The sequence below is a fragment of the Pongo pygmaeus genome, chromosome 11, assembly GCF_028885625.2.
Source record: "Pongo pygmaeus isolate AG05252 chromosome 11, NHGRI_mPonPyg2-v2.0_pri, whole genome shotgun sequence".
Taxonomy (NCBI): Eukaryota; Metazoa; Chordata; class Mammalia; order Primates; family Hominidae; genus Pongo; species Pongo pygmaeus.
This window is the reverse complement of record NC_072384.2, coordinates 39,725,498-39,739,477: the sequence shown is the minus strand read 5'-3', so window position 1 is coordinate 39,739,477 and position 13,980 is coordinate 39,725,498. Positions and strand designations below refer to the sequence as shown.

At 32.0% G+C, this 13,980-nt stretch overlaps 1 protein-coding gene across 1 annotated transcript in view; it reads left to right on the top strand.

The window, feature by feature from the left end:
- Window positions 1-13,980, top strand: part of LRP1B (LDL receptor related protein 1B) — a 1,896,287-nt gene that overhangs the window by 1,772,608 nt on the left and 109,699 nt on the right. Inside the window, exons 75-77 of the mRNA XM_054478394.2 lie at window positions 137-271; window positions 3,536-3,655; window positions 5,547-5,788. Of these exons, the coding sequence (XP_054334369.1) occupies window positions 137-271; window positions 3,536-3,655; window positions 5,547-5,788 (497 nt within the window). The remainder of the gene's footprint in view (window positions 1-136; window positions 272-3,535; window positions 3,656-5,546; window positions 5,789-13,980) is intronic.

Sequence of the window (13,980 nt, the reverse complement as noted above, 5' to 3'; positions counted from 1 at the left end):
AGGGAAGACCATAACCTTATACATTCAAAAACAGTTATCTATCTATGGAATAATAAATACCATTTCAAATATTTTTAAAAAGTTAACTCCCCACTTCAGGAATTACATTAGTTTTGATCATATTTTTAAATCCCAGCTCCTACTGAATATACCTGTGAAGATAACGTGAATCCATGTGGAGATGATGCATATTGTAATCAAATAAAAACATCTGTTTTCTGTCGCTGTAAGCCTGGATTTCAGAGAAACATGAAAAACAGACACTGTGAAGGTAGAGTACTTTTCTTCGACAGCTTGCTCATAAATCTTTGGGTTATGAAGATTCCCAAGACTTCTAAATTTTGAGATCACAGGGGATTGACTTTCATCAAAATGGTGTGTATCTATGGGATACCATTTCACTTATGAGAATGAAAGTCTCTGGGGTCAAGAGCTTGTTTGTTTGTGGAGCTAAGCTAACCACGACAGAGGCTACAAAGCTTTTTCTAAAGCAAATTCAGAGCTGCAGGAATTTCAATTCTATTGCTACAATACTGTTTTGAAATGCAAATAACGAAATTGCTGGTTCAGGAACTATTGGAGAATTAGTCTTGCTTCATGAAAAAATGTTTATGATGACCCATTTCTCTTGAGTGTGGCATTTGCAATGCTGAAATAGGTAAATCACATTTAGAGAGTCATGGGCTTTTGTCCTAAAACCATGTTTTAAATAGATCATAATGTGTTTTTGAAAATTCAAAGTCAGGATCTACATAAATCTGTCAACTTACTTGAGATCATTTAAAAATTGAGCATGCAGGATAGCCAAAATCTTATAGTAAGTAAATATAATCTACATCAGTGTTCTAACTATAGAACCATGAAATACAGACCCATATGCACTTTCTGCAAGTTTCTCCAATAAAACTGCTATTTGTATTCATATTAATATTATTGTAAGTACAGCCAAACCTAAAATAACTAAGTCTGGCTTATCCAGGCTAAATTCAAGTCTTCAAGTGCTTTTACCTACCAGCTTGCTTTTGTTATGTCTCTTTGTGATATTTTGAGGTTAAGAAAAATGATTTTACTTTGTGTTAATCAAAATGGAATTATTTAAATGAATTGATTCTACTCACCCAAAAGGGGAAAAAGTGTAGTCACGTCATGTTTATCTATATTTTGAGTTATATGTGTATTTGGATTATTCGTGACATTTGATTTTTCCATTACCATGAGACTGAAAGCTGACGACCTAGGTTTTCTGTGTTTTAGTTAAAAAATGAATTATCTTTCAAACTATGGTATTTATTTTTCCCAGGCTCTTTCTATCAATTACATATAAACATGCACACACACAATTCTTTCAGTATTTTAATTTCAATAACATTTATTTTCTAATATTTGTCAGTGGGTTTTTTTTCGGTATATAGGTACTAAATTTAGAAATTATATTATTAAAATTTTCTTAATTTTTAATTACATTCCACAGCAAATATAACCTGCACACTACATTCTTTATTTTAAATTGCTATGAATCCACTTTTTTATATTATTTTGTAGGACAAACGAGTAGCTTCTGAACTCTAATAAAATGTTCATCTATTTTTAATAAATAAAGTTTTGATATTAACGAAAATAGCTCTATTTCAGTGTCAAAGAAGGGTAAGACATAACTTGGATTCTATAATCCAAAAATTTAAATTTATTTGTGCCCTTCACTTATGTATCTGAAAAAATGCATAAGAAATTGCTATTTGATGTTAAAGCCCAAGCACTTCAATTAGAATATCTAAAGGGAAAAAAGTAAAGAGGAATGGTGGAAGAAAATTAGAAGGGGATTAACAGTTGCTGAGTGCCAGGTACTGTTTTGGGTACTAGGCATGTGTGGAATTCCTCCATCCCCTTCAAAAGCTCATGATTCAGGCTTTCTAGGGATGAGGCGAAAATGATGGTTTGGGCCAGTATGATGACAAGTGAGGAAGTTGAGGATGTGTGAAATCATGCAGAATATTGCTGATTTGGATTCTGTACCAAAGGGAAACCATAGTGACAAATAACTGCCTGTTCAAAGTTACAGGGGCTGAACAAATCAGAAATATTTGTTGTAATTGTGATGGTTAAGTATTGACAAGATGCATTCTACTTCATTCCTGTAAAATATTTATTAAAAACAACGAAATACACTTTTCTGCATCTCTTTACTCTACATTTCAATCAAATAGCAATGTGTGGTCATGAAAATGCTTATGTGTTCTTAGGCAAAGTATCACAGTAAAGTCAACAAAATCAGAAAACCTGAGTTTAAGCCTTGATGTTGTGATTTACAAGTGTCTCTACCTCTGAGCCCTTAGAATATTGTTGTGTGCTACGCAAAAGATAGTTATTCTTACTGTGCTGATTCTTAAGTTCTCCAACTCAAGGGAAGGATTTATCTCACAGATTTATTAGGTAATTAGGAGATTATAAGTGAAAAAATGAGGCAGGGGAAATATGCTGGCTAAACACAAAAGTAGAGGAGGAAAAGAGAGGAAAATTAGATAATTCCCTAGAATCACCTGGCCTCAATCCTGGCTCTTCATAAGCCCTTAAAATTAGAGTCATGTGCCAAGCTACATGACACTGATTAAATCACATGAATACTGCCTGTGATTTATTTATTTATGCTAGTGATTTAGAGGTATTTATTCATATATAGGCATGCAGATTTTGCTTAATTCACATAACCTCAATACAGCCCTTCTTGTTACATAGTCACTTCATATATGTGAGTCCAGAAGTGTGTTAGAGATGCACCCAAATCTTTGTTCTCTGCCAGTCATTGTGCAAAATCTGGCAATAAAAAGAGGAATGTATCATAATTTATGTCCTCAAGGGAATATGAATATGTAACCACATTCCTGAAATATAAGCAACAGTGTATAAGAGAGAAACACCAGGAGAGCAAAGACTGGAGAAACTAAGGATGATTCATCACTCCCATATATGGTTGGAGACCAAGGAAGGCTTTACTTCAGGTGGATCTTGAAAGATGAGTAGAAATTCTGTATGGAAAAGTGGGCAAGGGCATTATAGGATGAAAGAATAGCCCATGATACGTTCAAAGGCATGGAGGTAGGTCATCAGAAACAGCTTAAAAGAAAACCTCAAGACGGGTCCATTTGCGTGAATGGAAATCTATACAACAAACCCCCATGGCACAAGTTTATCTAGGTAGCAAACCTGCACTTGTATCCTTGAACTTAAAAGGTAAAAAAATAAATAAGTAAATTTTTTTTTTTTAAAAAAAGAAAGCCCCAGGGAAGTTTGAAATTGATGCTTTAATATTTTAAGTGGATTAATAAAAGCAATGACAATTGATGAATCTTCTAGTACAAATATTGTGAAAAATGAATATACCTTCACAAATATGACACAGCAAGTCACAGATTAAAGATGTGAAAGGACAATAAAGCTAGTAATAAGTTAAAAATAATTTTGGCTTTTTTGAAACGTGGTAAGAATAGGAGTCTGAATTGAGGGTATGATGATGCTATTTTGAGCTCTTCTTTTCTAGACCTTAATGAATGTTTGGTGTTTGGCACATGTTCCCATCAATGTATAAATGTGGAAGGATCATATAAATGTGTGTGTGACCAGAATTTTCAAGAAAGAAATAACACCTGCATAGCAAAAGGTAAGATTATAACCACTATTGCAAATCCTATTCCAATTTTGTTGTAAACATTTTATGGAGAAAACTTTTATATTTCATTTCAGCAACAGCTTCATTTCTGATAAAATATTTTTAATGATGATTAATTTGACCAGTTGGTTAGTTAGTATCAATGAATTTAATCTTAGATGGTTTATGGAAATGACTATGAAATACATGATTACTGTTAAAATCACATTGTGTCATTGTGTTCAAAACAATTTTTCAAAAGGGGTAAAATTTTAAAAGCCAGCGTGATAGAATGTGAAATCTCTCTCTTGATGGTCTGCTCTAAGGGAATATGAGAAAAATTATACCCCTGGGATAAAAATAAAAGGTTAAACATTAGCAATATAAGGAGAAAGGAATTTTGAGTAAGGATTTTAAAGGTTTTAAAACAAGATCTTGCTTTCAAATTTAGAACTCCTCCACTTACCAATATTATTTTTTAAAAAGATTAAATGATAGGCCTGGTGCAGTGGCTCACGCCTGTAATCCCAGCACCTTGGGAGGCCAAGGCAAGTGGATCACGAGATCAGGAGTTGAAGAACAACTTGACCAACATGGTGAAACCCCGTCTCTACTAAAAATACAAAAATTAGCCAGGCGTGGTTGTACACATCTGTAGTCCCAGCTACTTGGGAGGCTGATGCAGGAGAATCGCTTCAACCCAGGAGGCAGAGGTTGCAGTGAGCCAGGATTGCGCCACTGAACTCCAGCCTGGGTGACAGAGCAAGACTCCATCTCAAAAAAAGAAAAACAAACAAAAACAAAAACAAAAAAGATCAAATGATAAACTAGGGTTCTGGGCAATTGTAGGTATAGATTTTAATATTCATGTGTTTATGCTAAATAATATTGTAACTTCAATATTGTTGGCTACAAAGTTAAGATTGTTATTACAAGAAGAAAACAGGATGATGTAATGGATCAACTGTGGGCTATAGCATTTGATATGCTTGGATTTGAATCCCAGCACAGCACCTTTTAGACTGTGTGGCCTCGAGGAATTCACTAAAGTGTCAGAGCCTCAGTTCAGTTTCCGTAGTTATAAGTGGAGATAAACTGTGAAAGGCTTAACATAGCGTCTGACACATAATAAGCGTTTGCTAAGTGACAGCTATTAACATTACAGAGCTGAAAGCCACCTCATGGGGTATTATTATTTATTTGCAAAAACTATATATGCAATCGAACATCTCTTTAGGGCTTCGTTAATATTTTAATTGATATTTTTGGCATTTGCTTTAGGGTTTTACTTGTTAGTATGAAAATGACATTAGTATTCTATTGTAGGTGTCAAAACTTTAGAATAGAATGTTACACTCAGCAGGATTCTAGATAATTTAGAGATTATAGAACTTTAATGGAATAAATACTGATATCTTTTTATGTTAAAAGTTAATAAGCATTTAAGATGTATAAATACAGTAAGAGGAAGAGTCTTCATATTTTAATTTTTATTTCTTAGCCTAAAGTAATGATCACTCAGGTGCATAATTTTGAAGCTCAATGAGTATACAACATAGTACCTGGATATTGACAACTGATGCATTATAACCTAGTGTATTGTGACTGACTTATCAAATAATAATCTGTCTTCATAAAAAGGACATTTATATGTACATAATTTCTAGCCATAAGGAAAGATTAGCACTAGAAAAACCTCTATCAATAATTATTGTAAATGTTTAGATAAGTGGGTATCAGAAATAATAAGTCATAAAGACTAAAAGACAATATAAAGCTGGTTGATTTTTGTGGAAAAACTGTATTAAGAATAATAATTCAAGATAATTTAAAAGTACAATTATTGCTTTTAACATTAGGTGAAATTTACTTTATTTTTGTATTTTATTATAATAATCTCCAGGCTCTGAAGATCAAGTTCTCTACATTGCTAATGACACTGATATCCTGGGTTTTATATATCCATTCAACTACAGTGGCGATCATCAACAAATTTCTCATATTGAACATAATTCAAGAATAACAGGGATGGATGTATATTATCAAAGAGATATGATTATTTGGAGTACTCAGTTTAATCCAGGCGGAATTTTCTACAAAAGGATCCATGGCAGAGAAAAAAGGCAAGCAAACAGTGGCTTGATTGTAAGTAAATACCATTGTATATTTGAAAGTCCATACCTTTCCACCACCTGCTTTTTAAACAAAATTTATCTATTGTAATATCTAATTATACTAATTAATATATTCAATTATTCTCCCAATATTCTTCTTAAATAGAAATAATGCATTTCTCTGCTCATTCTCATGGCCGTACATGATTTATTTTAGTTGCATGCTTTTATGTTTTTGCTTTAATGTATTTGACTAATATATAAGAATGCTAATGAATGATATATAACATCTCCAGAACATCTATTTCATAGCGCTTTACAATTATTATGAACATAAGCTTTTTTATCATGAGATGAGATTGGGAAACATCACTTTATTTTTACATTAGAAAGTAGCGTAATGCAGGGATAACTGTTTCTCTTCTTACATTATCATAAATATACTTCTACTCTAGGGCAGGACATCAACTCAATAGTGTAACCATTTCTTCTGACTCCTGATAACTATATTTCAGGAAACATCCAAAACAGAAATATTGTGCACTTCTGTATGATGGACATGTTGATTATCATGGTTATTGTTTTTGAGAAAAATAAACTGGAACATGTTTCAATTTATGGGTGTAGATTAGATTATCCCTTTTTGTTTTAGGGCATGTCAAGTTATTGTCTGTTTTATATTTTTAAGTAACCTGGAAGGAAAATGACAGATAAATATGTATTTTTATAGGGCCTGGCCCATTCCTGTACAACCAAAAAGTCAAGTGCTGTCCCAGCAGGATGTAATTGAAGCTTTGTGTTTAACAAAAATTAGAGGTTCCTATCTTGAAGTTCTCACTTACTTTTTCTGCTAGCATCTACCATAAACACTTGAACTACATGAATCCATTTGATGCAAATCTGGAACGTACTTTAATTAATTTTATCAGCAGTAGATGGCAATATGCTGGTTTTAAAAGAAGCTATTTTAGCTTTCAAATTCGGATTTAGATTAACTTAGATGAAACTTTTGAGTAAAAATCCATGTATACCAGAATTGTTCAATTCCTATTCCCTCAAACACACTAGCTAACATTAACTTTCGTTAGCTCTAAAACAGAAATCTGCTTGTTGAAAACAGAGTATGTACTGTGGAGTTACATTGGCTGAGTTTGAATCTTATTCCTGTTGCTTACTGGCCTCCTAGCTTCTTGGTACTCTCTATTTCAAGAGGTTCTAGTGATGATTCAATTTACATATTAGTATATTAACTATATACTAAAATTAATTGTATATAATTACATACAACTAATAAATAATATACATTAATTGTATGTATTTTATATACTAATGTTTAACTTTCTAGGTACATAGGAAGTATTATTTAGATGCATGCTATTAACAGTAGGATAATTCTGTGGATGATGGTAATGACATTAATAATGATAATTGGCAAAATGTTCTCTGCTTCATATTAGCACATTAAAAATTATTTGCAATTTACATATCTGCATTTTATAATTGATAAACATAGATACATCTTTAATTTTGACATAATTTTTCAGAGAAAACTCTTTGATTTTTATTTAGTTTTGTGCTTTGGGGAAATTGATTGTCCTTTAGTTCAGGGGTCTCCAACCCCCAGGCCACAGACCAGTATCAGTCTGTGGCCATTAGGAATCTGGCTGCACAGCAGGAGGTTAGCAGCTAGTGAGGGAGCTGAGCTCCGCACCCTGTCAGAGCAGTGGTGGCATTAGATTTTCATAGGAGCGCAAACCCTATTGTGAACTGTGCATGTGAGGAATCTGTGAACTGTGGATGCGAGGGATCTAGATTGTGCCTTATGAGAATCTAATACCCCACCCACTCCATTCATAGACAAATTGTCTGTCTTCCATGAAACTGGTCCCTGGTGCCAGAAAGGTTGGGGACCGCTGTTCTAGTGAACAGAATTCACAAAATTTATTGTAGATTAGAAGCCAAATTCACTCGATGTTTGGTAACTAAGTTTTCATTCTTATACACGCAAATATATTTATGTATTTTACTTGAATATATGTGTATATTTTTACATATTTTATCTTTAACTTTATTAATGTGTTATAGAATCTTTCATATCCAATGGCAAAGCTATTGATTAGACTTATTTGAATAGGATATAAAACTTTATTTACTTTTAATGATAGTAATAACTTTTGTGTTATATCATCCAGACTTCCTGTGTTTTGCTTTTGTTTTCACCTCTGTATTTAAATCTCCCATGACTAATAGCATTCACAAAGAAGAAAATGCATAACAGTAGGAGTGCATTTTCTACTAAGGAGTCCATCGTAACTAACTAAATGACATAATTATAAGTTTGGAACCTCTGAGCCATGAGTTTTAGCACTATACTCTAAGCCAAATTTCATAACAATTCTAGCCAATACATTATTTTAAAAAATACTTTAGAGCTACACTGATAAAAGCAACTATTTAACTTTGCTTCCTAAATCTTTGTGTATTCCTGATATTTCAATATTATAAAGACAGACTAAATCTATTATTATTACCACCTTAATGAGTAATGTGAATTGTAGAACAATTAACTTGAAAGATATATCACATCTCTGGGTCTCAGCTTATTCATCTGAAAACAACTGTAATATTGAAGTACACAATTTCTACAACCCCTTTGAGATAATAAATATTTGATTTCCAAAAGATGTATGGCATATCATATATCTATCCAATTATTATCTGGACAATTTGTGTTTATTCCTCTGAAATCTGTCTTATGTATTAATAATTGATTTTCTATCTTATGAATTACTCTGCCATGTAAACACTTGTTCTTCTAACAGTAACAGGCTAGTCATCCCTTAGTTTAATGAGCATGCAATCTAATTCATCTTCTAAGTTTTGACACAAATATTAAATAATACTGATTGAGACTTCCCCACCCCTTGAAAAATAAAACTCAAGATGTTTCCCTAGGCTGATTACGGCACCTTGATTTCTATCTCTGAATCAATAGACAAGGGAGAGAAAAATACACAAATCAAGCTATGAATACATTAGTTGTAACTCCATTATCAGTGAACCAAATGGAAGAAGTTAGTTAGCCAGGTGGTAGCAGGATGTTTTACAAGCATACTTGCAGATACTAAAAATTTTGGAATAGTTCAATTTCCATAAAGAGTAGAAAATCTGTTGCATCAAAAACCAGAAGAATATTATTCAGACAACTAAATGTTAAAATGAAGTACATTCTAAAAAAATGGTTATTTATTTTCCATATGATCCTGTTTCTTTTTTTTTTTTTTTGGAAATTGTGGAGGGAATACTCTTCTGTAATCTATGAAAATGGTTAGAATACTAATAATTATTATAAATTTAAATTTCAAATGCAGATCAAGTTGTTTATAGTTAGTTAGAAATACTTTTATAATTGTCTAACCCTCTGGGCTATACAAGAGGAATGGATTTTTTTTCATATAAGAAAATAAATAATTTAAAACTTAAAAGAGTGACATGATTTAATCTGTACATAAGGCGTAATGAGACTTCCGAATTTTAATTTTAGTACCCAGAACAGAATATAACAGCATTATGCAACAATTGTACATGCTCTTGGGCAATTTATCATTTTTAGTATGAAATGCTATACAAAAAAGTATATGAGGGGAAGCACGTAAAGTAGATTAATGTTTGGAAAAATGCAAATAACTTTAAAAGTACAGATTAAATTTTTACCACTAAAAAACCTAAATATTCCTAAGCAAAACAAATGCTCAGATTTATCTGATCTACTTGACTTTGTAAAGTAAATATGAGATATCATTTTTGGTATATTCTCCTCTTTGTAAATAGAATGTTCAGGATAAACATGATTATTATTTTACTGATTAATAATCATATCTTTTTCTTAAAAATTTGATTAGGCCATTTTGTTTTCCCAAAAGGCTTTTAGCAAAATATCGATTTAAGTTATTCTTAACAGGTCTCAGTTTTTAATTGAAGTTCTATTTATAAACCTCATACCCAATATATGCGTCTGTATCACAAACATACACACACACAAAAGTGCATAGGTGTGCATATGCACTCACAAGTAAGCGTGTGTGTGCAAAAACACTTCAAAGTCTTGGCAAACACTTAAAAGTCTTGTTTCAGAACATTTGGGTACTGGTAAAAATTGATTGCTAGTCATCTGAGTTCATTCAAACCAGTCAACAACTACAATCATTCATTTATGATGATTGTGGAAAAAATCCAAAGCTATCAGATCATTACATCATTACCATTTGTGGTTTTATTGTTGTTAATTGCACAAAACAAGTACTCAATAGTACATATTGACTCAGGTAAGTGATAATGTAACAGTTATGATCTAGTCAAAATTTTACTAAACAAGTCAAAGAGGTATAAATTTGACACTTTGCTATAATGGATTTTTAGTTCCTTAATTACACAATATTTACTCATTAAAAATATACCAGTGATAATTATTATATGAGTCTACAATAAATAATGCTGAGGAAATTATTAATCAAAAAGTATAGCATTTTAGGGGGAACCAGCCAAAATTTATTCATTCATACCCAAAGGCTTATTTAAAGCCTACTTGTTACTTTTGGGGCTGGGTTTTTAGAATACAATAATAATAACAGAACTGGAATCTTGCTTTCATAGCGCTTATTTTCTAGGGAAGAAAGAGAAAGTTAAATAAACTCATAAAGAAATCAATACAGAAAATTCCAATTGTTTAAAATGTATTAAAGGAATTAAATAATCTAAGAAAGAAAAATTCAGATAATGTAAGTCCCAAGATAAGATGAGTAAAGGCCAATTTGAAGAGAGGAGATTTGAGCTGAGATGAGAAAGAAGTAATGCTATTATATATATATGTATATATATGTGTATATATATGTGTATATATGTATATACGTATATATACGTATATATGAGTTATGAGAGGACATGAATCGTATATATATATACACACACACACATACACAAACATATTTTGGGCTAGAGATACACATTAAAGAATAGCAGAATAGAGGACATACATAAAACTATGAAGCCAGATTAAATTACCAGTAAGAATAGAAAGGAGGAAAAGAAGGACTGGAACCAATCTCTCAAGCAAAATTAAAATGACAAGGAGTAGCCAGTGCATTAAGAGAAAAGAAGATATACAGTTACAAAAACTGACAGAGGAGAGTATTTTGAGAAAGAGATCAGGGTCATAATTTTAGTGTACTTCTAAGAAATCAAGTGAATGAGGACAAAGCAGTGTTCAATAAATTTCATGGCAGAGATTCATTGAGGACCTTAAGAAATTTAGGGAATATGGAAGAGGCAGACATCAGAGAGCACAAGTAGGTATGATTTCCTACTCATTTAGAAATATCTGGAGATATTTTTGATTGTTACAACCGGGAGAGTACTTCTGGTATCAAGTGGGTAGGGCCAGAAATGCTGCTTAGCACACTACAATGGATAGGATAACACACTACAAAGTATCCTGAGCAAAATGTTGGCAGCAGTGAAATTGAGAAACCCTTCACCACAATATCAGCGTCTCCAGCCAAGCTTTCAGTAGATACTTATTTTATCATGTCATATTATGTAATAATAAGCCTGTAAAACAAAATGATTCTAAGGTGAATCACCAATGTAGTTATTATTTTATTGGTGTTTTAATATTTCTTTTTTTTTTTCCTCACCTACTCAATCTCTTTTGCTTGCTCCTTTTCTTCGTCCCTCTTAATGAAATACCCCAGGCTCAGCCCTTAGTCCTCTACTCTCTTCCCTTACTTCCTTGTTGAGCTCACATAGTTATATGGTTTAACATATATCGACATGCTAACATAATTGATTTCATCCCCTGTCCAACTGCTTACTTTTTCTTTTGTATCTAAAAAAAAAAACCTTGAAACTAGCATGCCCCAAAATAAACTTCATGTTAAGATAAACTTCACGTTGTATCCCCCAAATCCACTTTTGTAATCTCATTTAACGACAACTCTATTTTTTACATGTTTAAAATAGACATCTTGGAGTCATTAGTTGTTGCTGATTCCTTTCCTTCTGTCATAACTCATAAATCAGGCAGTCTTGTTGAATACTTGTTGAAGGATACACCTTCAAGGTGTGTCCAAGAGTTGACTACTTTATATTAGCTTTGCTGAAGGCACCTAGGTTTGAGCCAGGCATCTTTCTTTTGAATTAGTTCGGTAGCCTCCTAAACTTCTCTCCTTGCTGCACTTTTCACTCACAACCCAGCAGTCAGAATGCCAAAAAGTGAAAATGATTCCTTATACTGTTTCCTCAAAGTCCACAGTTCTCTTAATAGACAATCAATTTGTTCTGTACCATGCAAATATTTTCGTATAAATTTACATACTGGTACATCTAGAGCATTTTTAGAAGCTTAAGCTATAATTATCATAAAATAAACTCTACATATTCAAATATACACAGCATATACAATTTCACAAGTTTTGACCATCATCGCAATCAAACTAATGAACATATCTATGACCTCCAACTCTTTCCATATGGTCATCTAATTCCCTCAGTAATCTATTCCCCCAGACCCTGCCCACTTCTCTCCCATCACCAGGCAACTACTGATTTGTTTTCTTCATTGTATATTAGTTTGCTCTTTCTAGAATTTTATGTATATAGTAAGTACCCTTTTTTCTCTGTCCGCTTTCACCCAGCACAATGATTGTGAGATTCATCCATATTGTTGCATATATCAATAAGGCATTCTTTCTTTGGCTGTTATGTGGATATACCATCGTTTGATTAGCTATTTACCTATTTATGAACTTACATACTTGTATGTCACTAGGGTTTTTTCAATATTTAGTCATTTCTGCTGTTTATTTTGTTCACTAAACAAGTTTTGAGACCTTACCGTGTCAGCTAATTTTACCTATGTCATTTTTTTAATGATTGCACCCATAGTATATATATATAACATCCTTCATTTCAATATTTATATTTTGAGAAATGTAATTCATTTGATTTTGTCTTGTTATTGCAAATAATGTCTTAGTGGTCATCTTCAAGTATAAGGGTAACAAAGCCTGTATTAGATAGTCCAGGCATTTTATGAAGTGAAAATGCGAGATTAAAGAGTATTCACACTTAATTTTGAATAAGTACTTTCAGATTGCCTTCATAAAGACTACTTTTAAAAAATGATCAGCAATATACGAATTTGAATTTTTCCTAATGCTATTGCCAAAACTGGCATCACAATACTAATAAACTTTTGCCAATTGTTTTTGATGTGTATTTTCTATGTTGTGAAGTTTGAATACGTTTTCTTATGTTTTATTAACCATTCAAAATTCTGCTTCTTCCAAGGGTCTTATTTTGATCTATGCTTATTTTTTTCCGTAAAATGTTTTATTTTCCATAAGATCTTATTATGCACTATTTATATACTGTAAATACTGAGCTTTTGTAAGATACACACCCCACACACACAAAAACATTTCCTTCAAATGAATTTGCTTTGTTTCTGATGGTTTTTGCTATATAGAAGATTTACTTCTTATGTAGTCAGATCTGATAGTCTTTTCCTTCAATGTTTCTGGACCTCACATCATATTTAGGAAAGTCTTTTATCCAGCACATGACACATTTTCTATTCTTTCTTTTAATACTTTTACTTTTAAATATTTATGTTTCTGATGTATCCGAATGCATTTATGTGTATATGGTTTGATGTAGAGATTTAACTTCCACCCTAAATATTAAATAGTCTTTCATTTCTCTAGTTATTGAGTAGGCATTTCTATTGTTCTGTGGCACTAAACTCTCAAAACTTAGTGTGAGTATGGAGTCCCCATCCTATTCTTTGGATCTTTGTGGATCTGTGCACCATTAACATATTTTAAAAATGTACCGTAGCATTATAGCATATCTCTATATATGAACTCCACAGTCATTCATTTAAAAATTATTTGAAAATCTTGCATTTTTTATTTCTAAAATTGTTTTGGAATATTATTAGAAGAATAAACACATTAGAATTAGATTGATGTTGCATTGCATTTTTAGATTAATTTGTGAGAAGTCACATCTATTATGAAATCCCTATGATAGAGATCCTAATAATGAATCGTTCTAGTGTCTGAAGGGTTATAGTATGTCATGCATAATTGGCCTTAACTGAATAGTAAATATTTTTATAACCATAGTAAGAAATATATGGTTTTCCATGAAAGTTTAATTTCA